The 26,290-nt window shown below is 36.7% G+C and overlaps 1 protein-coding gene across 1 annotated transcript in view; it reads left to right on the plus strand.

The window, feature by feature from the left end:
- Positions 1-25,747, plus strand: part of MOXD1 (monooxygenase DBH like 1) — an 85,219-nt gene extending 59,472 nt beyond the window's left edge. Inside the window, exons 5-12 of the mRNA XM_060167342.1 lie at positions 2,171-2,350; positions 2,993-3,095; positions 4,564-4,730; positions 5,827-6,018; positions 7,575-7,634; positions 11,470-11,612; positions 21,698-21,866; positions 22,400-25,747. Of these exons, the coding sequence (XP_060023325.1) occupies positions 2,171-2,350; positions 2,993-3,095; positions 4,564-4,730; positions 5,827-6,018; positions 7,575-7,634; positions 11,470-11,612; positions 21,698-21,866; positions 22,400-22,561 (1,176 nt within the window). The 3' untranslated portion in view covers positions 22,562-25,747. The remainder of the gene's footprint in view (positions 1-2,170; positions 2,351-2,992; positions 3,096-4,563; positions 4,731-5,826; positions 6,019-7,574; positions 7,635-11,469; positions 11,613-21,697; positions 21,867-22,399) is intronic.
- Positions 25,748-26,290: the final 543 nt, after the last annotated feature.

The raw sequence follows: 26,290 nt of genomic DNA on the forward strand, positions 1-26,290 counted from the left end.
AAGAAGTTTATTTGAAGCTCCTCTAAGACAGGCACCACCCAGCCTCACATACTCTGCCCCCACCCTCTCTTAGCGCCCTCTTGCTGTGCCATTATGAAGGCCTCTAGTTTATGTAGCTGCCTTGGCAACAGCCAACCCTCATTTGCCCTAAGGGCTCCTATCCAGGACCTACCTTGTAGAGCTCGGTACAACCTACAGGTTCTGCCTGAACTTAGAAGGCACATAGCAAAAATCTCACATGTGCCTGAATATTTTACTATGGACATATTAGCAGTTTCCTGTCCCCCTTGGAGTACTGAGGTGCCCAAATAAGTACTCGCAAAAAAGCTCAAACTAAATGTGCAAACTACAACCTCGTAGAAATCCTGGGCTGTCCTTCTGTGTACTTGTTATATATTACGCAATCATGCCTGAACAATAACTGTCATTTTCAAGCAAAATAGAAAATAGTTTCTGTCTTCAGGGCACACGATCCTCTAGAGATGAGGCGAGTGCAAACACAACCATGTGCAGCGTCATTTTCTGTGAATGTGATGTTAAAAATGTACGTGTGGGTTAGGTGTGGCAGGACTCTGCAACACAAAAGAAAAGCTGGGTTTAAAAACTTGAACCTCTGACTGCCCGTTCAGATCTCTACTCACTGCCTACTGCTTCTCTCTTTGGCTGCTGAGATTTTCATATATATATATAAACATATATATAAACATATATATAAGCATATATATAAACATATATAGAGAGACATATACACACATATATATAAACATATATATGTATAAACATATATATATACACACATATATAAACATATATAGAAAGACATATATATACATATATATAAACACATATATGTATAAACATATATATAAACATATAAAAACATATATATATAAACATATATAGAGAGACATATATACATATATATAAACACATATATGTATAAACATATATATATAAACATATATATATATGTAAACACATATATATAAAGAAAACTAGAAAATCAAAATGGAGAGACTTAGGAGAAAATAGCTGAAAACACTTCACCTTTATGACTGTCTAAAGCAAGGATTTTAAAATGAATTTTTTGCATTTGAGTAGTTAGGGCTAAAAGCACAAATGTGGATGAGCTCTAAGACAGCTAAACTCTTGGAAATTTAGGAACACACCAGGCCTTCTTTGGCAGATGAACAGAAGGTTCAAAGAACCCTGTAACTAATGGCAACACCTATAGCCCAGCTAAGCTAAGTACAGGGCTCGTCCACTTCCTCTGGATATAAGGCTCTTTGGGTTGTTAGAATGTGCTTTTAGCTCATTCTGGGTTCCTGGACAATGTTCTGAAGGGACTTACAGAAGGGACAATGGAAGAAGCATAGTCACCTAAATCACGCTTTCAGGACCAACTTTACCACTCATTCTATTTTCACCAGTTTTCTTCTTCTAATTTGAGCAGTGTCACAGGAGTGCATCGCTACAGTGACTTTTTCTCTCCTAAGTTCTAATGGTAACATTCTTGTTAGAATTTGATTTTAATCACTAAAATAAAAATATCCTTTATTGAGCCCTCCTTTGTGCCTAGCACTATGCTCTGTACCATATAGATAGATGATAGATAATAGAAAGATAGATAGATAGGTGATACATGATCTATTACTGCCAGTAGGGTTGGGTAAAGATAACATTTTGAGGTGGTAGAGAGGGAGACTGAAGGCGTTTATGCCTGTGTGATTTTTTCTTTTCTATGTGAAAAAGAGAGAGACAGAGAGACAGAGACAGAGAGATGGAGAGAGAGACAGAGAGAGACAGAGAGTGCCAGGGCAAAGTAAAACCTGGAAGAGAGCAAGCAAGTTTTGAAACAGCTGCTATGCAGAATGTTAAGGGAAACAACAGTGAGTTAAAAAAGCAAACCACAGATTAGTGAAGTCCTAGGATTCTCGGAGGAGTAAATGGTTATCGCATCTTTGCTGTTGCCATTGTCTTTGCCACCACTGTCAGCACCACATCATCACCGTCATCGTCTCCAGAACAAATTATGCTGCAGCCGCATAACCATTACGTAGATGAGAAAACGATTCCTTTGAAAAACTAATAATCATTTATGCTCATCTCATGCTTATCGTAGGGTGTTGTAGGCTGTTTTTATTCACTGCATTCACCTGTGCTTGCTTAGGTTAAGCCCGTGATACAGAGAGGCCACGAGAGTCTGGTCCATCACATCCTGCTCTATCAGTGCAGCAGCAACTTCAGCGACAGCGTCCTGGACCACGGCCACGAGTGCTACCACCCTAACATGCCCGATGCCTTCCTCACGTGCGAGACTGTCATTTTTGCGTGGGCCATTGGTGGAGAGGTGGGCCAGTGATTACTGAGATGTAACGAAGTTAATTGATCATTTTTTCCCCCTACGAGTCTAACACTTACATGTAAAACTCTATATACTTTTCTTTTAATGTATTTATTTATTTTGGGCTGCGTTGGGTCTTCATTGCTGTGCGTGGGCTTTCTCTGGTTGCTGCGAGCAGGGGGCTACTCTTCATTGCAGTGCACGGGCTTTCTCATTGCGGTGGCTTCTCTTGTCGCGGAGCATGGGCTCTAGGTGCCCGGGCTTCATTAGTTGTGGCACGTGGGCTCAGTAGTTGTGGCTCACGGGCTCTAGAGCGCAGGCTCAGTAGTTGTGGTGCACGGGCTTAGTTGCTCTGTGGCATGTGGGATCTTCCCGGACCAGGGCTCGAACCCGTGTCCACTGCATTAGCAGGCAGATTCTTAACCACTGCGCCACCAGGGAGGCCCTATATGGTATTTTTGATATGAGGGTGGTTTATTTTTCTTTCCATAGGAAGTAATTCTTTCCTTAAGCCATTTTATTTGATCAACTATAGATGAATGGAGTTGAAAAACGTTGAAATATCGTTGAGAATGGCTGGATTTTGGGTGGAACAGAGCTCTGAGGGACTTTCACAGGACAGTATGTCATGGAATTTTGCTTGTTTAGGGTTTTTCCTATCCACCTCATGTTGGATTATCCCTCGGTACTCCGTTAGACCCTCATTATGTGCTCCTGGAAGTCCATTACGACAATCCAACATATAAGGAAGGTGAGTGTATTTTTTATACATTCTACCTATGATTTTAAAAGTTTTGTAACTTTTTATTTTAACGGAGTTAAACAGACTTAAAATAAAATAGCATCCAGTGGTAGAAAGAATTAACCTATACATTTGTCATCCAATTAGGATACTTTTATTAGAATGAAAAAGGGCACTATTAGTAGTTACACTGGGACAACAGTCATTAACCAGCAATGAACCAGGCAAATGGGCGCATGTGATCACTAATTTTAAAAAGCAATTTGCATATTACTTACCAGGAAGTAGAATAATAGACTTTTCCCTTTATGATGTAAATTAGTCCCAAATACATGGTGCTTACAAAATATTTTCTTTCTAAAAGCATATTTAAAAAACTATCATTCATCACACTAGAAAATATTAAGCATTTTGTTGTGTGATAGGCAAACCATAAATATACTCAAAAATATTTATGCAGTGACACTGTGTAATATGATGTCAAAATGAAGAGAGGTAAGTATTTACACCTGAATTTACTATGTAATATTCCAAAGCCAAAAAATTGAAGGATTTAATATGAAATTATCAACAGAAGAAACTTAAAGTTATTATTTTACACTGATTCGTGCAATTTTTCAGCAAATACTGAGCACCAGTGATGTGCTGGATCTGTGTTTAACAACATAATGTCCCCACCCTCATGGACATTATAGTGTAGGGGAAAAGAGAAACAATAAAATAATCACAACAATTGATACAAAATTATATATATGTTAATTGATCAAAGGTCAGTTCGGTAGTCACAGGTAGGTAAGTCATCACTGCAGAGAAGAAGCAATTAATTTTATAGTGGAACGGATTTATGAAGTGTTGGGGCTCATACTGTCCGTCCTTATGATAACTTATGTCACAGAAAGAGATGTGTCTTATTCATCTTTCCTCCCCACTGTGCCTGTTGTTGTGCTGTTCACATGATAGATTCTTAATAACTGTTTGTTGATCGAATGACTGACAAATTATTAAAAGACTGGTAATAAACTATAAATAAAGTTAACCATTAATACTTTTCTCCATCACCAGATGGTTTCTAGACCAAGGGGTTTTCACCTCTACGTAAATGTTACTGAACTTCACCTGAAAACAATATAAAATGAAACTCCTGTTGAGTTATTCTATATTCTAATGAATGACTTTAGAATTTTTGTTCTGTCTTCATGTTAGGTAATTGTGGAATATATCAGCTAGTCAACACAAGTGTGTCTCCTGTGGTATGCTGTGTAAGTCAAGAATGGTTGCAGACCATATGGCAACTCATCTTTTAATACCTCTTTGTGAAGCTGAATGTTGCCATCCATTAATCTTTGCTTGTACTCCTTTCCCTTGTGAGATTTTTAAGAAAAGCCAATGAACCCATTTCAACTGAATCTGGAAAACTTTTTCTTTTTTAAGAACTTAAACTCACTTTTAATTATTCTTGTTTAAACGCTCGTTCCAGGCTTATTAGATAATTCTGGATTGAGGTTATTTCACACGACAGATATAAGGAAATACGACGCTGGGGTGATTGAGGCTGGCCTCTGGGTAAGCCTCTTCCACACAATCCCTCCAGGCCTGCCTGATTTCCGGTCTGAGGGTCACTGCACCCTGGAATGCCTGGAAGAGGTATGCTATGTCTGAGTCTATGAGCTGCTGTTTCCAGATTAATCTATGCTCTTAGAAACTATGTTTGGAAAATTCCAAGTTAGTTTATTATTAATCTTTTTCTTGTTGTCATGCTGTAAAACAATTATTTACAATTTTAGCAAGACCTTTATTGCTTTTTTAAATCTTGAAGACTACAGGTGTAGAATTCTAAAGACAGGAATAATTTTCAGGGTGTTTTCCTTCCTTTCCCCTCCTTTGATTGTTTCATAGTGGATACTTCACTTTCTCTTTTACAATTTTGACCTTTGTTTGTGTAGTCCCCTTTTCCTTTCTCAACTTTATCTTTTATTCATATTTGTTTTTTCCATGATTCATTTTCATTTTTTTCTCATTTTCTCTGATTTGTAGTTGCCTTCCCTTCTTTAACCAAAGAGCCAGAATAACTAATATAAAAATACATATTGGATAAGAGAAAACCATATATAAGTATTTCATAGTGGCTGCTTCCATTTATAGTTCTTTTTCCTTGAATTAAAGTATTTCGACATGGTTAGTATTCCTTACGAATTATAGGATATTGTGGTTGTAGACAGTGTGGCAGACTGGTGGAGTGGAAAGATTGTGCTCTTCTGAGTTATTTAAGCCATTTAGACCATGAATTAAATTGCCATGACATCAACCACTAGCTGTAGGACCATGAGCATTTCATTTAATTTCACTCTCCCAGTTCAGTTTTCTTATCTGGAAAAGTGGGAATAGATTCTCCTTTTAAGAGTTTCAATGTGCAAGCTACCAACATACTGGAAGCTTTCTGCCAGGAGCTTTGACTGCTTTCTTACCTACTAAAAGAAGAAAGAAGAAAGATAATATTTAGAAGTGGTCCAGTTGGTCCTCAGCAAGCATTAGTTCCTTTTTTTCTCCCAGCCAGTATTGCTTCACAAAGATATCACTGCTAGGTATAAGTCAGGAAAAATCCAAATTCAAAATGTCTGGCAGCTCATGCATTCACTCAAATTGTGTAAGCGTTTCTTCTCAGTTGTCTCTACAAGTCTGTTTTAAGATGAACTGTCTGAGCTTATTTGGGCTAATCAGGCCTCCCCTGTGTCCCCTGTAGGCTTTGGAAGTTGAAAAGCCAAGTGGCATCCACGTGTTTGCTGTTCTGCTCCACGCTCACCTGGCAGGCAGAGGCATCCGGCTGCGTCATTTTCGCAAAGGGGAGGAAATGAGATTACTCGCTTATGATGATGATTTTGACTTCAATTTCCAGGAGTTTCAGTACCTAAAGGAAGAACGAACAATCTTACCAGTATGATTGTTTTGTTCTTTTTCACTGAATGTCATCAAAGTCCTGAGACGTAGGTCTGCTGAGAATTAGCCAGGTTTCTACTGGTGAAATGACTCGCTCATCCATATCCTCAAAGCCACCCACGTGGCTGTCGCACAAGCCACGTGGAACGTGTTTGCTCTGTTTTCCCAAACTGAAACTCATTTTTCTTACTATTCCCAGGGGCAGCTCAAGTTGTTGATTAACAAAGAAAATAAAAACTTGGGTTTTGTGCTGTAAGCATCATTTTTTTTTTTTTTTTTTTTTTACTTGACTCCCCAGTTAACGATCCTTTGGCTTGCAGTTCAGGTAACGGTAAGATCAGAAGTTTGCTTTCACCATAAGATAGTTTTTGGAAGTTTCATTTCCGTAAAAATGAATATAAGGTAATTCTTTCATTTGACAAAGATATTTGGACATAGCTAATTATTCTATTGTGTGTAATCCAGCTTGCAACAGTACTTGGGGTTCTAGTGGAAGGACACAGAAGAGGATTTTATGTTTTATAATAATGAAGAATTTAAAAAATTTTATGATGCTTCATTTTGTCAAATTTTTTGTTTAATGGCCATCAAGCTCAATAGTTATATAAATTCCTACCCTTATTCTCTTCTTAAAAGTCAGGTACTTATACTAGTTATGAAGTGAGAGTAATAGCAATATCTTTCCTACATGCAGAAATTCCCTGATACACCCTGAGAGTAGGAAGATGAAATTTGAGAAACAGTGATCTCAAGATTCTTAAGGACTACCCTCCATTTTATGGTGTTGTCTTGTCTTGGGACTCTCCAGCCAGTTTTATTGGGTTATCTCAGAACTCCTTGTGACACATAAGTGGTGTGCCATAAGTAGGGTATAAATATGTTGAGCTACTGATCTCTGGGCTCTCTGAATATCTAGGCAGGGAGGACAAATCTGGGGGCCATTATCCAGAGCTCACTCCCTCTGATGAACAGCCTGTCCACTCACCTGACTGGGGAGCCATAAAAAATTATTTTCATTATGTGCAGAACTGTTCAAAAGGTTGGAAAGTACGGGAAAAATAAATTACTAGTAATTTGCCTCATAAATCTGTTTTAAGAAAATGAATACCTAAGGACCTTTAAAGAAAATAATGTAGATGAGGAGATAATCACAATAACTAGTATCTGTGGCTAACTTTTATGAAGTGTTTTATCTGTACTAAGAGCTAAATGTGTGCTCTGTCATGTAATCTCCCAACAGCTGTGCAAGATAAGTGCTATTTTTATCATTATTTTTTTAGATGAACAAATTGTGCCCAGTTGAGTCATTTCCTTACCTAGGTCATGCAGCTAGAACATGGTGGAGTCTGGCTTGAACAAAGAGAGCCTTATTTGTTTCTTTGTTTGCTTATTATATGAGCAAACCTAGAATTTAATAGATCAAAGGTCTTCTTATGAATCAAAGTACTCAATGCATGCATTCATATAGCAAATTAAACTGTTGGTCTACAAATGTATTAGATAAATAGAACAACATGAAACTCCAATCTGAAAGCTTCTACTTTTATGTTTTAGGGAGATAATCTAATTACTGAGTGTCGCTACAACACAAAAGATAGAGCCCGGATGACTTGGGTAAGAAGAATTTTATTATTATTAAAATTTATTTGTGGAGGAGGAGGAATAAACTTTGATCTTAGAAGAGAAATAAGTGAAAAGCATTCACATTTGGAAGCAAAATTCCTGAATGTCTCGAACATGAATCATCACAAAAGTAAAATCAGAGCTGTTTTAGCATTTTATCAGATTAACTAATGATACTTTGGTAGTATTTGCAGTATAATTTAGTGACCCCTTCAGGAAAAGCTATCCTTAGTCTTTCAGTTTTTCCTCACCAAATATTATTATAAAGACCTGTGGTCACTAATGACCATGCGCGTGAGTCTGGACTTAGATGAATCGAGACTTCAAAAGGAAGAATAAATTCCATGACCTTAGCGCTTCTGACCCAAAGAGAAATCTGGTCCCAACAGATTTACTGGGGAGTTCTGCCACACATTCAAGAAATAAATCACTCATGCCTTCCTCGGTCTCTTCCAGGGAGCACAAAAAAAGGGGGAACACCTTCTACGAACTCATTTTAGGAAGTTAGCATAAGCTTAATACTGAAACTTGATATGGGCAATACGAGAAAGGTCCACAACATGCACCAGAGGGAAGTAACTTTGACAAAGTATTGACAAACCAAATCCAGCATTATATAAAACTGTAATGTTAGGACTGATTTGGGCTTAACTGAGGAATGTAAAATTGGTTCAAATTAGAAAATACACTAATGCCATTATACATTAAGAGATCGAAGGAAAAAGACTTATGATCACTTCGATAGGGGCAGAAAAAGCATTCATAAAATTTGTCAGTCATGGGGGGAATAAAGGACATTTAGCAAACTAGGAATAGGAGAGAATTACCTTAACCAGATAAACATTAGCTGTGAAAAATCTATAACAAATATCAAACTAAGTGAAATGCTAGAAGTAATTCTTTAAAGTCAGGAAGAAGACAAGGATGTTTATTATCACTGGTTTTATTCAATATCGTAGTAGAAAAGAAAAAAATGAGATATAAAGATCAGAAAGGAAGAAGGGAAGAAATAAAACATTATTTACAGATATTGTAATTTTCCACATCAAAACCTCCCCCAAACTGATAAATCTAAAGTTAATTGTATTTTAGTGTACAATAAATTATCTCAAGAAAATTCAATTTAAGGCTATAAATCCTATAGAAATAAAATAACATTAGATGTGTTTGATCTCTATGGAGAAAATTATTAGTCATTATGTAAGACATTAAAGATCACCTAAAAAAATTAAGAGATACTGTGTTCATGGATAGAAAAGCTCAGTGAAGCAAAGATAATCTTTCTTTTTCTTTTTCTTTTTTTTTCTTTTTAAATTGGTTTATAAATTTGATATAATTTCAGTAAAGAAAGGTCAGAGAGCTTTTATGATTTGGGGTTTTGGTGTCTAACTAAGAAATCTTCACCTAGCCAAAGGTTTTCTCCTATTTTTTAAAAAAAAATTTCTAAAAATGTTAGTTTTAGCTTTTACACGGAGCAAGTTGATTGTAAAATCTACATAAAAGAGCAAAGCGTTAAGAATTGGCAAGACACTACTAAAAAGAACAAGATGGGAAACAAGCTACTAGATTTGATGACTTGTTTTAAAGCTATGGTGATTAATAGTGTGGTTTGGGTCCAGAGTTGGAAGAGTGGACCGGAATAGGGATCCTGGAAACAGACCTACAAACCCCCTGTATGAAAACTTGGTTTAAGATCGAAATGGCATTCAGATAAGTGGCAGAGGATGGACTTTTTCATTAAAGAATTACTGGCACAGTTGGGTATCCAGATGACAAAAATAAAATTACATCTTTATCTCCCACAATGCACAAAAAAATAATTTCTAGGGAGATTAAACATTAAAATGTGAAAAACAAAATATTAAAACCACTAGGAGAAATATATATAAATATAACTTTAGTACTTTGGGGTAAGAACTTATTAAACAGAACATAAAAAGTGCAAACTATAAATTAGAAGATTGATGAACTTGATTACCTTAACACTTTTGGTTACCCAAAAAACACTATTAAGTGAAAAGATAAGTTCTAAACTGAAAAAAAAAATTGCAATACACAAAGCATTAGTATCCAGCATATAAAATAAATTCTGTAAATCCATAACATAAGACAAACATACAATAGAAAAAAAGCAGAAGTGTGTCCCTCACTGGACATTGCCATCAGTGTCAAGGAATGACCCACTTAAAGTTATACTCTCTTCAGTGGGGCAGCCAGCAGCCAATGACTGGCTGATGTGAGAATACAAAAGCCCAATTCCCTTCCTACAATTTGGTATAACTCTGAATAGCCAACCCAGCTCAGGAACAAATTAAATATATTTACTGAGGTGTCAGCTGCACTGAGATCAGCTTCTCCTTTTGCCCAATCCTGCATCAAGTGCAAAGCATTCTGTTTTGCAGTTTGTAAAATCATTGCATATTAACCACTACATTAATGTATAACTATGAACAACACTACTATGTTTTTCACCTTCACTTTTGAAAGGTAGATGATTTGCTGGATACAGAATTTTTGATTAATTTCATTTTCCCTGGAGCACTTGAAAATGTGATTCCAATATCGTTTTATTACTTCCATCATTTATGATGAAATGTCAGTTGTTCACTGTATTACTGTTCCCCTATATGCAATGTATCGTTTTTCTTTGCCGCTTTCAAGATTTTCTCTTTGTCTTTGGCTTTTAGCAATATGACCATGATGTGTCTAGGTATGGCTGTCTTCATAATTATCTTTGGCATTTATTGAGCTTCTTGGGTCTGTAAGTTAATGTTTTTCACTAAATTTGGGAGGATTTCCACCATTTTTTTCAAATATTTTTTTCTATTCTTTTTTTCTCTTCCCTCTCATTCTGGAATTCAAATTACATACATGGAACATTTAATATTATCTTACAGATCTCTGAGGTGTTTTCACTTTCTTTAGTCTTTTTTCCTCTGTTCTTTGGGTTGGGAAATTGCTATTGATTGATCTTCAAGTTCACGGCTTCCTTCCTCTGCCATGTCAAGTTGCTCTCGAGCTCATCCTGTGAATTTTTAATTTAGTTATAGTACCTTTCAACTCTAGAATTTCTATTCGGTTCTTTTTTCTAGTGTTTTCCTTTGTCTGATGTCATTCCTTATTTGTTCACTCATTTTTCACATATTTACCTTTAATTATTTGAACATCTTTCTTTAGCTCTTTAAATATATTTATGTCTGTTTTTAAGTCTTTGCTGAATCCAGCATCCATGTCCTCTCACAATTTATTTCTACTAACTTTTTGTCCTGAATACAGATCATAGTTTCCTGTTTCTTTTCATGTTTAATAACTTTTGGTTGAAAATTGGACATTGTTGTAGCAACTCCAGATGCTGTTCTTCTTTTTTAATTAGTACCTAATTTACTACTTAGATTCAAACTGTGAACTGTGCCTCCCCTGTGGTATGCAGCTGCTGATGTTTATACACATGACAGCAAGATTATGGAAAACTCAGTGCAATCAGGCAAAGATTCCATCACACTGACCGATCGGTATCTTGTTACTGAACATCCTCTGAAATGTTCACTGTGGTGAGAAGTTTACATCACATACTCTGAACTTTGAGGACATTATTAAGTTACTTAAGAAAGGCAGCTTTTAAAGAGATGGAAATAACTTTATTAATCTTTAACTGTGCCACTATCTTTTGAAAAACCCAATTGGCCTTTAAGTGATGATTTTTCAGCTTTAAGGTTTATGACGTTTCAATACGGGAAGAAACTGCATAACATTTGCAGCTTGTGTTCTGTAAGTGTCAGAGTTGGTGGAACATATACGTTTCTAAATAAAGTATCTCCATTTTCAGGGAGGATTAAGCACCAGGAATGAAATGTGTCTCTCATACCTTCTTTATTACCCACGAATTAACCTGACTCGATGTGCGAGTATCCCAGACATTATGGAGCAACTTCAGTTCATTGGTGTTAAGGAGATCTACAGGCCAGTCACGTAAGTAGTAAACGGATTTCATGGTAGGGGTAAGGATGGGCTTTATTTTCATAGTAGATTCATCACCATGGTATGGGATTCCTTCATGTGCTGTTCTATTTGATTATTTTCAGTTGGGGAGTCCAAGGGACCTTCTTGCTTGTTATGTCCAGGGTCCTTGAGACTACTCTTAGGTTCAGTAGTTTTCTAGGAAGACCTAAAGGATTCAGCTTATAGTTGTACTCATGACTAATATTTATTACAGTGAAAGAATATAAAGAAAAATGAACAAAAGGAAAAGGCACATGAGGTAAAGTCCACAGGAAACCAAATGCAAGCTTCCAAGAGACCTCTCCTAGTGGAGTCACACAGAGTGTGCTTAATTCCACCCACATCAAATTATGACAACATATATGAAGTGTTGTCAACTGGAGAAGCTCATTAGAGACTCAGTGCTGAGAGTTTCTATTGGGGGCTGGTCACATAGGTGCCCTCTGCTTAGCAAATACCAAAATTCCAGACTCCCAGAAGGAAAGCAAGTGTTCAACATAAACAGCATCATTCGTACAGACAGTCTAGGTACAGTAAGTTACTCTTATCATTTGGAGAAAGTTTTACGTCCTATAGGAAATTGTTTGCTATTTAAGTTCCCTGATGCCAGCCAAAGGTCAGCCTTCCAAGCAGGCGTTCCTAAGGATGGCAGTCTGACGCCTTCTGTGTTAACTCTTTGTGCACAATTGCATATAATAGAAATGACTTAGGATAAAATTATAAACAAGAGAAATATCATTCTTGCTCCCTTGAGATTGTGTGCAAGAGTGGGGAAGAGGTAATAAGCAAATAAACAACACAATATAAAATTTCAGATATTAAAAGATGTTACGAAAATAATCAAGACAGTGAAGGAAGTGTATAGTTGTTCTCAGTAGGGTGGTGAGAGCTTCTCTTGGGAGGTGTCTTAGTCCATTTGGATTCATTACTGCCATAGACAGGGTAGCTTATAAACAACAGAAAATGTATCTGTTACTGTTCCAGAGGCTGAGAAGTCCAAGATCAAGATTCTGGCAGATTCAGCATCTGGTGAGGACCCACTTCCTCACAGACAGCCATCTTCTCACAGTGACCTCATGTGGCAGAGGGTCAAGGGAGCTTTCTCAAGCTGCTTCTATAAGGGCACTAATCCCATTTATGAGGACAGAGTCTCCCAAAGGCCCCACCTCCTAATAATGTCACCCTGGACATTAAGATTTCAACATGTGAATTTCGGAGGGTGGCGGAACACAGGTATTCAGACCATAGCAGGAGGTGATGTTTGAGCAGAGACCTCAGCGATCAGGAGCCGGTCAAAGAAAGATATGCAAGTATACTCTTCAGGGAGAAAAGCCAGTATAATGGATGTTGGGTATGAGGTTAGCATGTTCAAAGAACAGCAAGAAGGTGAGTTTGGCTGAAGCAGAGCGAAATTTGGCAGAGAGTAGGTGACGAGGCCTAAGAGCAAGTGGGACCATATAGTGTAGAACTTTTCAGGCAACATAAGGACTTTGGGTTTTAAGTGTGAAGAGAAGCTATTGTAGGGTATAGGGTATTATGAATGTTAATTTAGCTACTGCATTGAGAAGGGACTCTAGGAGGGCAAGACTGGAAAGAATCATATCTACCTGGAGACTTGCGATTGTCCAGTTGAGAGATGAGGGTGCCTTGGACCAGGATGATGCCAATAGTGTTTATGGGAAATGGTTCCAATCAGGTTAGCTTTTGAAGGTAGCCCTCTCTGGACTTGTTGATTGACTGCATCTCTGGGAGATGGTGAGGGAAAGAGAAGAGTAAAGGGAAAGTAAGGATATGTGAATGGTGCAGGGAAACATGTTTGAAGAAGAAATGGAGAACTATTATTAATTAATTATTATTATTAATATTAAGGTTGATGTAGAATAGAAGGATTTTATCCATCCTTAGTAGTGCCACAAAGAATTAGGGCGGCTGGTAGAAATTTTGAAGTGTAGATTTTATTTTAATATAAGGAAGTATTTTCTAATGATTAGGATTTTTCAAAATGAAAAGGACTGATGTAATTAGGCAAAAGATACACATAGAGTTTTGAGGGGGTGTATTTAAGGAGAGCTTAAATAAACTCTTAATGAGGATGTGGTAAAATGCAGATCTGAAGGAGAATATAATTATGGTCTCCTTTCTTTTTTTTTTTGCGGTACGCGGGCCTCTCACTGTTGTGGCCTCTCCCGTTGTGGAGCACAGGCTCCGGACGTGCAGGCTCAGCGGCCATGGCTCAGGGGCCCAGCCGCTCCGCGGCATGTGGGATCTTCCCAGACCGGGGCACAAACCCGTGTCCCCTGCATCGGCAGGCGGACTCTCAACCGCTGCGCCACCAGGGAAGCCCTGGTCTCCTTTTTGTTCCAAAATTTTATAGGGATTATAAATTAGGAACTAAAAACACTTTTATTTTTAAATTAAACCTGCTAGTCATAGATATGTTCTACTGCGTTCTTATCCAGACAACCCAATGACCACTAGACAATAAGTCTGTATCTACTAAAATACAAATAACAAAATGCTGGTGTAAATTAGGTTGTAGGTTATGAAGTATTTTCACATACATGAGTTCATTTAATTTATTTTCACACAATTCCAATAGGTAGAGCAGTATTTGCAATCCCAGTTTAGAGGAGGAAATGGAAGCTATGAGATTAAAAATCTGTTCAACCTCATAGAGTACATACTAAATGGGGGAGCTGGGGTTTGTATTGTGGTTGCTGATATATGTGCCTTTTTGTTCACAATCAATAACTACATTGCAAATAAGTAAATAAAATATCCATAAAAATCAAAACAGCACATAAAACATCATTCTAAAAACAATAGGATGTAGTCTTGTCTTTAAAATATTGAGATTATATTGTTTCTTACTAAGACTTAAGTAGGTTTTTTTTCCCTTTAGAATATTTTTAACGTATTGACTAGAAACTTTTCCTAATCAAGAGAATGTTGGAGTGAATGTTGGATGAACATTCAAAACCGTGTATTTACAAGATGAATGAAATGTGTTCTGTGGTCCAGTTATTTTCTTTTGTGTTCAACTTGTGTGAAGTCTCTGAAACACTCAGCTCCTGTGTCCCAACGAGCTCTGTCAGTGTCCGCACGTTTGGTCTCCTTCAGGAAATATTGAAGTTGGGGTTTTCATCACTTCTCAAGACAGGGAGGGTTGCTTCAAAGAACAAGGCCAGTTTTGAGATGTTATTGCCCACATAAAACCATTTAACTACATGGTTAAATATAGTTATTCTTCAAAAATATGAGTGAAAAAGAGCCTCTGTTATAGAATACATGTTTGGACTTTAAATCAGACTTTCAAGTCTAGTTCGTCATCACACTGACATAAATATCATTAAAGGCCAAACCAACAAGGTTCTGGTGAAAAGATCAGAAAGAGAGAAATGGTTTGAGTGCTTTTTTTCTGTTTTGCTTATAAGAATATCGCTAATTTGGTTTTAGGACACAATACTAAACAGGAATATTATATAACATATAACCTAGAATGTCCTATTTTTGCTTTTAATATAAGGACTATTTAGGTGTCCAGTTTTTTTTAAACATTCTGTAGCAATTCTAGGATTAAAGGATGCATTGGCGGAAAGATAGAGACAAGTACATCCTGTCTCAGGAATGGTCTGTTTTGGGGGATGCAGTCTTTCTCTGCCTCCTACAGATCTGGCAAGGCTTAAGGAAAAACAAAAAACTCCCGAAGATCAGATAACAGAGTAGACAATGAGCTCAGATAAATTTGTATTCTCTGCTGCACCATACATCACCACTGTCTGCGTGGTTCCAGTGAGGTTTATGTGATGGAAAGTTCCTGCCTTATTTGTTCTATTTCTTAAAAAAAAAAAAAATCAAGAGAGGTGTTTGTGTTTTTCTTTGCAGGAAAAAAATTACTTTATGTTGATAAGGTGTAAAAGTCACACAGGCTTTATTATAGAGTTTAGGTAATGCGGAAAAAGGTTTAAAAAAGAGGACGGGGCTTCCCTGGTGGCGCAGTGGTTGAGAATCCACCTGCCAAGGCAGGGGACAGGGGTTCGAGCCCTGGTCCGGGAAGATCCCACATGCTGTGGAGCAACTAAGCCCATGCACCACAACTACTGAGCCAGCACTCTAGAGCCCGCGAGCCAGAACTAGTGAGCCCACATGCCACAACTACTGAAGCCCACGCACCTAGAGCCCATGCTCCACACCAACAGAAGCCACCGCAGTGAGAAACCCGCACACCTCAACGAAGAGTAGCCCTCGCTCACCGCAACTAGAGAAAGCCCACGCACAGCAAAGACCCAACGCAGCCAAAAATAAATAAATTGAAAAAAAAAAAGAGGACGAAAGCAATCACCCCAAATTCTGTTAGAAATAAGCAACACTAACAGTAATGGAATGTCATTACAGACATTTTTCTATGTAGGTATTGATATGAAGATGAATAGAGTAGCATTAGAAAGATTATAATTTGTGCACTGCTTTAAACAAAAATATTAAAATTTAATTTTGTTTCAATTTATCAGAAGAAAAAGAAACTAAATCAAAATTGAATAACTGTTGAACAAATAAACATTGCTATTGTTTTTAACTACAAGAGATAATATTGTATAAAGGAGCTCTCAAATGTTGAGAAAATAGATCATAAAAGATATTAACACATTTTTTTAAAAAACATGTTTCAGTTTTAGATCATAAAGATGAGGACATTCACATTTTCTCCCAACCTCCCTTTTGTACCTCCAAATATGTATTATTTATATTAGAATTTTTGTATTCTCAAGATTTTAAATTTTCACATTTAATTCTAAAACATAATTTCCACAATATTTAATGCAACTTTTATAGATTCAGTGATAATCCCTAATCTTTATATGATTTCTGCTTTTCTGAGTTCTTTAATTTGATTCCTCAGGGTTTTGTCCTCAAGTTGCTTAATCAAGAAGGGCTTCCATGTGCCCTGAGCTCTTTTATATTTGAAAATTTCTGCATTTATATTTGGGCAGCATATAATATTTTGGGGTCTTAGGGTTTTTTCCCCCTTTGGAGATGTCTTTGGATGAATGGGCTCATTCTTCCTCTACCTGGAGAATTCATAAGTTAAATTGAACATATTTCAGTGTTGAGCATGTGAATCAAATTTTCCCGAAACACAAAGTGTTCTTTCAGTACATATATTCACTTCTTTTTTTTCATTTCAAGGGAATTTTATCTTATATCTACAACCTTTTTTCTAATCTATTTGGGATTTTTCTCAAGCATCTTCCCATAATTTTTCAGGAGTGCTCTTCTGCTCTCTGTTTTTTCTCACTTATTTGGTACTAATTTTTTTGTCTTAAGTTTATTTCCTTTAGTCTGCTATCCCTCTTTTCATCTCATTGTGTTGTTTTATCATCTTGTATTTGAGCTCTTGTTTAATTGAATTCATGTTCTTATTAAATAAACTTACAGCATGAAACACTTGAGGGAATTCTCTCCAGTATAATTGATTTATATCTTCCTCTAGAGTTGATTTTTTCTGTCTCCTTATATGAAATGTGATATAATTTCCTTTCACCCTAAGTTTGCATGGTTGTTTGTCATTTCTTGCTTACGCTGAGCCAGTTCTGTTTAAAACTTCTCTTTGCTCTGGTAAAACATAGGTGAATTTTTACTACCTTCCAAGCAAATCTGAGAGAGCTTTCTTTCTCTCCACACCACAGTTTGAAGTTTGGGTGATGTGTTTTTATGTACTTCCTTTCCTGTATTTTGAGGGTAAAGGGCTGTGTGTGTAGAGGTGGGACTCTATATCACAATGCATGGGTTATTCCTTCCTCAGATTTTATTAATAATCTATTAGAGGATGTTTACTAAGTGGTTAGGGCTGAATGCCTTTCCATAAGGGAATGTCCCAGGCCTTATATCATGCTGCCAAATCTGTTGCAGCTCTCAAGCTTTTGCTTCCATCAGGGAGATTCAGCTTTACTGGGTGCTTCCCAACATTCACTGGCTCAGGCAGTGTCCAGAGGATTAGGAGTTGTGCCTCGTTAAGTCAGATTTCCTGGTTTCCTTCTTTAGCAATTTGATTGGTAAAGTATATACTGTGTCTTTTCTGTTGGTTTGTTATGTTTTTATTTTTTTTTAAGTCAAATTGCTTGAGGTAGAACATACATACAATAGAATGCCCCTGTGGTTAAGTATACTGTTCTAAAGTTTTCTCAGATGTGTACCCCTGTTTAACCACATCACAAATGAGATACAGAGCATTTTCATCACCGCCAAAACTTCTCTCGCACCTCTGGAGACAATCCCCCCTCCACACAAAGCTCCAGGAAACCATGAAACTGCTTTGTCACTATCTATTGGCTTTGATCTTTTCTAGATTTTATGAAAATAGGATAAGATGGTATATACTATTTTGTGCCTGGCTTCTTTAACTTACAGTGTTTCTGAGATTCATCTACACTGATGAATGTATACTGAGATTCATATATATACATGAATATATATGTATGTATGTAGCAGCAGTCCTTTCCTTCCTTTTTATTGCTGAGTAGTATTCTCCAGTGTGTATATACCCAAATTCATTTATCGATTCACCAGTTGAAAGACATTTGGATTCTTTCCAGTTTGTGGCTATTATGAAGAAAGTTGCTATGAACATGATTGTGTTCATCCTTGTATGGACATATGTTTTCAATTTCTGGGTTAATACCTAGTGGTGGAATCCCTGGATTGTACACTAAGTTTATGTTTACTGCATAAGACTCTCAAAATGTTCTCCAGAAGAGCGTACCTTCTTACATTCTCACCAGATTAATAAGATCTGCTACTGCTTAACAATCTTCCCAATGTATTTTGTATTTTCCAGATTTTAAATTTTATCTATTTTAATGTGTATGCAGTGGTATCTTATTGTAGTTTTATTTTCCATTTCCCCGTGACGCATAATATAGAGCCTCTTTTCACATGGTTATTAGTCATTTATATATGTTCCTTCATAATGGTTCAAATTCTTGTCCATTTCATTGGGTTACTTTTTAAAAAATTATTGAGTTGTAAGAGTCCTTCATAATTTTAAAGAGTTCTTTATACTTTGGATATAGATCTTTGTCAGGTATACGTTTGCAAATAATTTTTCCCAGTCTGGCTTGATTTTACTTTTTCAACTGTATTTTTTGAAGTCTGTTTTATCATTTTTGGTTTGTTTTGTGCTTTTGATATCCCACGTAAGAAATTGCTGCCTGCTCAAGGTTGTGAAGATTTTCTCCTGTTTTTTTTCCTAAAAACTTTATAGTTTTATCTTTAGGTTGATGATCCATTTTGAATAATTTTTTGTGTGTTGTATATGCTGAGGTTCATTGTACTTCACACAGATATCAAGTTGTACAAGAACCATTTGATGAAAAAAACTACCCTTTTCCTATATAATTACTCTGGAAGGTTTGCTGAAAATCATTTCACCATATACTGACAATTTCTGGACTCTGAGTTCCGTTTCATTGTGGTACATGTTTAGCTTTACTATAATACCACACTCGATTATTATTATAGTTTTATAGTAAATCTTGAAATAAGAGTGTGTAACGTGTAAGTCTCCAAACTTCTCATTTTTTTTCTTTTTCCAAAATTATTTTGGATAGTCTGTTTATTCCGTATTTGTGTATTTTTAAATCAACTAGTCAATTAAATTAAGCTTACAAAGGAAAATTACTCATCAATATTAAATCCTTCTTGTTTATCAACTATAGTGATATATAAATAATACGCTTCTATTTATATGTATATCTGGGTAGTCATTTGGACACTGCCCAGATGTGCAGAAATGTAACTGTTTTACTTTCTAGAACATTCCTAATGTTTCTAATAACTAAGTCCCAGTCCCAGTGAGAGCAGAAGAACTTGGTACTTCAGCATTACCTGTTTCTGGTTTACAGCTTAGTCTTTTAAGGAAAAATACTCAGGATAAATATTTACTTTTTCAGGATTTCTCCTCATTCTATCTTTTCCTTCTCTTTTCTCCAGTGGTAATCTGGAAGTGTGGTGTAGGACAGGCTGGAAACGTTAGGAAATTAGTTGGTGTGATGTTACAGAGTAGGAGCCTGAACAAATTTAGTAAGAAGGGAAAGGAGACAATAAAAATGAGACAAGATGCCAGGTCAGGGAGGTTGTGACGTGCTTCTCCTCACCCAGCCTGTCATGCTGGCTCCAACATAGGATTCATTGGGTCTACCCTTTCCTACATCCTTTTCCATATATTTATAGTAAGTAAATAAATGTGTTTATACCTCTTCTGTCATTTTATACTGTGAAATTTCAAACAGATACTAGTTTACTAATTTGTTTTAGCAGTAAAACTTTTTAAGATTTCATCTACGTATGTAATACACTGTTCACTCTTACCAGCAAGGCTGCGGAAAATTTAGGGCACTTCGTCCACCTTAGTGCTTTAGCAGAGATTCCATTGCCACCTTGTGGTGTTTTAGGTGATTACAGGCTGATGATCTTCACACCCCCCGACTCCCACCCCGCTAACCCCAAGCATTTCCCTGGTGATGAAGTTGATTTTCCTTTTTTCAACACAAATACCTTAGCTCTTTGAAAAGTAAATTTGATTTTTAATATTTGATTTAAAGTTATTTTATATTTAATGAAATATAAAGCTTTTAGTGTATTTAAAAGGACATTGTATGTGAATATAATGGGCCTCTTTCAAGTCAATTTTTACTTTATGCAAGTTTTTACATGTACAAGTTTTATTTTATACTAATTCTGGATTGTATCTCTGCAAGTCTTCACAGTATATTTAATTTACAGTGTTATAGATCTAAGGTCATTGCTAGATATGTTTAATGTAGTATGATGGTCATTGCTGTCTATGGTACTTTAAGGTCTCTGTGCAAAATAGTACATTTAAAACTCAACAAAGATATATTGACTTTAATTAAAGGAAAAAGAAGGTTAGGAATAAAGAATATAAAGATTCTCATATATGACCTATTGTATTATTCATTGTCTTATTAGAGTACAGAGGAAATGATTTTGTTTTAAACATTAAAAATTTATCTTCGTAACTGTAAAAGATTAATAAAGGATGTTTAATTTAATTAAAAAGATAATATTCAATGTGCCTGAGTAGGTTATGTGTGTAAGAGAGAGAGTCAGTAGTGACATAATTAAATGAAGAAATTGTGAAGATCAAATATTAAAAATATAGATTTTTCAGCTGGAGGTTAATTCATTGTTAATTACTGAAAATCACTGGAACTTCCTCTTGGGGTGTCAACCAAATACCTACTGGTTACCCATGATAATCTCCTGGAAGGTCCGTGGAGTAGTTTATGTAAATTTCTGAGCTATGCCAACACTTACACTTTTCCTTTTTTCAAGAATCAATAATATCAAACTTATATTTAATGAAAGACGTCACCTGAAGAGCACCTCTTGAAGCTGGTCATGTCATTCTTCTGTGATTTCGTCCTTCTTTCTTGGACATTTAACATATTTTTTTTAGAGCAGCAAGTAGAAGCAGAAGGTATCATCTGTAGGGTATTTTTTTCTCAGTGGAATATTAAAAACACTGGTTCAATTTCAAATTTTTCAAAACTTTTTGTCACTTAGGCAAGCTAAAACAGGGCAGCCAGCAGCGGTCAGGCTTTTCAACATCATGGAATTGAAATTTCCAACGTTGTTCAGTACCTTTTGAGATTCTGTACGTTTCTTCATTACACCATTAGCATTATACTCGTCAGAACTGAATGCTTACCAGCTATATTGTTAACTAGAACCAAAACAAGTACGTGAGGAATTAGGAGGCTCTGGGGAAGCTTTCTAAGCCAAAACGATTTGTTTAAAAGTAATACCCATCTGTTACTAAACCGAGGAATTTTGTTTTTTTTTAAAAGACTCCTTATTTTATATGTATTTCTTCTAGCAACTGCTTAAGAGTTCATCAGTGCTTTGCATTAGGTTATCTGTGTGTGTAAAAATGAACAAGTATGAAGTCTATTTTAGAATGTTGAAAAGTGATGGAAACATGTAATGCTTTTGTTCTGAATATGACTAATTATGGTTATTTATTTTAAATTCAGGACCTGGCCTTTCATTATTAAAAGCCCCAAGCAGTATAAAAACCTTTCTTTCATGGATGCAATGAATAAGTTTAAATGGACTAAAAAGGAAGGTCTTGCCTTCAATAAGATTGTCCTTAACCTGCCGGTGAACGTGAGGTGTTCCAAGACAGACAACGCAGAGTGGTCGGTAAGCCCCACTTTGTTTTAATCTTCGGGGAAATCAGATGTTACATCTTACCTGAATCCACAACAGGTACAATCAAAGGAACAGACAGATATCCGTAAACCCAGTGGTCCGGCTCTTGTCACCTTTTTTGGTTCTCTTGGTATAGTATAGATTAGCCAAATCTTGTCTTTTGATATGTCTGCGAATTTATTCAGTGATTACTTAGATTGGCCCCAAACTCCTGATTCCACTTCCTTTGAAGAAGGCAATCTATTCTAAAACTAAAGTTGGGGTGAAGAAGGAATAAAATGGGATGAGAGCTTCAAAAAAAGACAGAGCGTGTTTTCTATCTCTTCTTTCCCAAGGGCGTGTCCGGCCCTCTTCGCCCCCTCGCTGGGAATCCTTAAGGTTCCGACACCCGGAGGGTGCACAGCTTCAGCATCCATACCGCCACCCCTTTAAGCCCTGCAGAAGCGCAAAGGCTGAGCAAGCTTGGCCGCAGTCCTGCTCTTAAATCACACACTCAGTGGCAATGTCTGCTCTTTCCTTTGCAGATTCAAGGGATGACAGCATTACCTCCAGATATAGAAAGACCCTATAAAGAGGAGCCTTTGATGTGTGGAGCTTCTTCCACTTCTCTGCGTGGAAGTGTGTCTCTCGAGCTGCTCCTGTGCTTCATGGTTCTGGGCGGCACACTAAGCACCGCGAGCTTGTAGTTATGTGCACCGCTAAACATGTAATCCTGTTGTGCTCCGTCACCATGGTTTTCCGAGATCCGAAAGTGCAGGTTAAAGACACTTTGGGCGTGAAGGGTGAGGGTGAAGCTCTTGGAGACTTTCCTTTCACATGTTCCCTTCCTCCCCTCCCCCTCTTCCCAGGCTGCCTGAGAGATGTCAGTCGGGTTCTCGTCTTTTCCTCAGAAACATCTGATAAAATGTATCGACCCCCAAATAGAGCAAAGCTGGCCTGACTTAATATAACCTCTTAAAAACTATGGATAAAGTCAAGTGGAAGTAAAAGAATTCTTTATCTCCTTCTGTATTTCATTTTATTGAAATACTCCTTGTTATTTTACTTTTTAAAATTGTTGATTCGGTTTCTATATTCCTTTTTTTTTTTTTAATGTTTTCATCTTAAAGGTGTAAAAGGAAGTACTCTCCCTTCCAGTTGTCTTCCTCTTTATTGCTCTCTGGTGTGACTTCCCAGATGTAACAGTGGTCCTTCCTACCTTTCCGCGTTACCTGGTTCTGTCCTTTTCTGTGCATTACCCACGGACCTCAATGCTTTCTGATGGTGCCCATTCTGAGTCTGAGTCCCAAACTACCCTGAATCCATCTCAAAGTACTTTTTTTTCCCCCTTCCCTGCTCAGCACTGGCCAGGTGAGTTTTTTCCTTGAGCTCTGTCACTATCTAAAAAGAAAGAGGCTATGGGAAACATAGAAATGGTACATAACTGATTGTAGGCTGAGGAGAAAATGTAATTGGCTGCAAACTCTGTGCTGTGAGGGGTGTTTTGTGGGGCTCCAGGGCAAAGGCCAGATAGTGTGAACCAGCTGAGGAGGGTGTGAGGTCCCTCCCTGACCATGGTGGGTGTCACACGTGTTGCATACTGGCTCAATCTGAGTCACAGTTGCTCTTGTAGATGTATTTTTATATTAGATAATAAACTAACTTTCCATCGTAAAATTGTCACCAACTGAAAATCTTGTCACCTTTTTTGGTTCTCTTGGTATAGTATAGATTAGCCAAATCTTGTTTTGTGTCTTTTGCTCATTTCTTAAACTAAGTCTGTTTGGATCATATTAATAAACTAAATAAAATTAAATTTTTGTGTGGTATCTTGCATACTCCTTGAGAGAATCAAGTGGTTCAATACCGCTTGATTTGCCAGTCCAATCAATTAAGAATGTTGCAATTTCCATTCCATTTTTAAGCCATCTCTCCCTAGCAAACAATGTCTTCAACACAAACTGTATTGTCTTTTAAATAAATATTATGTTTCGGAGTTTTTCCTTCTTGATTCTCAGAATTTGTCCATCTAATGAAATACTTGTAATGTTTTTGAGGAATATTTTATTGTTAACTTTAATTCTTTTTATTTCATAAGTGTTATATCAGATTCTATGATTTTCCTTCTAAATATTTATGTAAGAAATATGATCATCTCAAACACTCCCTATTTGAAATTTCATGTTTATTTTTACTTCAGAATTTCTGAATCTGAGATATCAAAGTAAAATGATTTCCTTTGGAAATTGTGTAATATTATATTTGTTTTCATTGTTCTTAGTAAGGAAGGTGCACATACCGGCTAGAAAAGGATACACAGCTTTTGGAAACTCAAATCTTTGGAGCCAGGGGAATCTATTTTTCTACTTAATGTTGCTAAGAATAAAGCTGACATTCTTTTGGTAGGAATTCTCATGAATATATATAATTTTGAGGCATTGACTCTTTCTTTGAAATTGGGATAGGTTATCTGTTGAATATTTGGTAGGATTCTGATTATATTCTAAGTTAGTTTGCTCTTTGGTTGAGCAGACCTTCCTGAACAGCCCAGGCTTTTAACTGCTGCCCTGGATCAGGTCACAGTACCTGTTTCCTAGGCTGTCAGGGAGGAGTGCCTGAGACTCAAGGGAGGACAGAGTCTCCATGTACAATGGTCCCTGGTTTGAGCCTCCGTGTGATAAAACCAAACTTCATCAAGGCTGTGTGAGGTCGAAAGTATCTTGGGTGATCATTTCCTCTGGAGTAGTCTCAGGCAGGGTCAAGGGTGAAAAGAGTGATTCGAGTGATGCAGTCAACAGAGGCAGATGAATTAAGAGCTCCGGACTTTATCTTAACGGCTACGGAGGCCAATGATGAATAGCAGATAGCAGGACATTTGGAAGCAGGATATAACTGCACTATACAATTTGCTCAACTAAACTCTTATTGTTGGACGTACAGGCCATTTCCAGTTTTTCAGTATGATAAACATTGCTGTGATTAACGTTCTTATAATTAAAACTCTCATTTCTATAAGTATTGCCTTATAAGTTACTAGAAGTGGAATTACATATTAATAATTGCATATTTTTGAGAATTTTGATGACTACTGCCAGATGCCTTCAACTTGTTGTTCAAATTATTCTCAAATGGTTCAAAGAAGAATCCTATCTATCTATCTATCGCTCTATCTATCATCTATCTATCATCTGTCCACAGGGAGAGAATAATAATTCAATATGGTAAAATGATACCAATTGAGGACTGTGGGTGAAAGATATAGGAGTTTTTTAATTCTATTCTTGCAACTTTTTAAAATTTGAAATTATTTCAGAATAAAAAGTTACAAATGCAATAATGAAAAATCCACCTATAGTAAAGTGATCCAGGCAGGTGACCTTCCCTAGACAGTGGCGAAGAGAGAAGTTGGAACGTGATTATGCCTCAGATGCCCATGGGTAAGTGCAGGGATGACTGGCAATTTGCCAGTTCTGACTAAGGATGGAATATATTCCCAGTTTAGAGGTCCAGAACAAAGGGCTTGAAAAATTTAGCGATTTGGAAAGGATCCCAGAACAAAAAAGGAAGAGGTTTTGGAGCTGGAAATCATTAAAAATATGTATCATTTATTTCATGTTTTTTCCCCTGATTATAAATCTAATGTGTAGTAATGCCTATTCACTGAAGAAAATTTAGAAAATATGGTCATTTAAAAAATAAACAAAACCCAAATCTGTTAATCCTATTACCTAGAGACTACCAACTCTAACTTTTTGGTTCATATGCTTCTAGTATATGTCTGTGAAGGTATATATTTATGTGAATCCATATTTAATATTAGATAACACTAGCTTCCGAAACAAATTCCAAAATATCAATGGCTTAACGGAATAAAGTTTATTCATATTCATTTACTAGTTTGATGTGTGTGGTTCATTTGCTAATTGGCTTTCCTTTTTTTTTTTTTAAACGTCTTTATGGGAGTATAATTGCTTTACAATGGCTTGTTAGTTTCTGCTTTATAACAAAATGAATCAGCTATACATATACATATATCCCCATATCTCCTCCCTCTTGCGTCTCCCTCCCTCCCACCCTCCCTATCCCACTCCTCTAGGTGGTCACAAAGCACTGAGCAGATCTCCCTGGGCTTTCCTTTTTGTGGTGATTCAGAGACCCAAGATCCTACGGTTCCATCATTCCTAGAGCCTAGGGGTCCCATGCGTTCAGCCAGCTAACAGAGAAAGACCTGAACTAGAGTGACATAAATGACCACTTTCACTTTGCTGATTAAAATTAGTCACGTGGCTTCACTGGAATGTGAAAGGGGCTGGGAACGTAATGTCTGTTTGGATAGCTGCCTCCTAATGATAGCACTACAGAAGAGAAGCTCTGATGCAATAGATATTTTTAGCAAAATTGACTTCCATCTAATCCAGTAAATTCCAAGAGTTTTG

Source organism: Lagenorhynchus albirostris, chromosome 12 (assembly GCF_949774975.1).
Source record: "Lagenorhynchus albirostris chromosome 12, mLagAlb1.1, whole genome shotgun sequence".
NCBI classification, from domain to species: Eukaryota; Metazoa; Chordata; class Mammalia; order Artiodactyla; family Delphinidae; genus Lagenorhynchus; species Lagenorhynchus albirostris.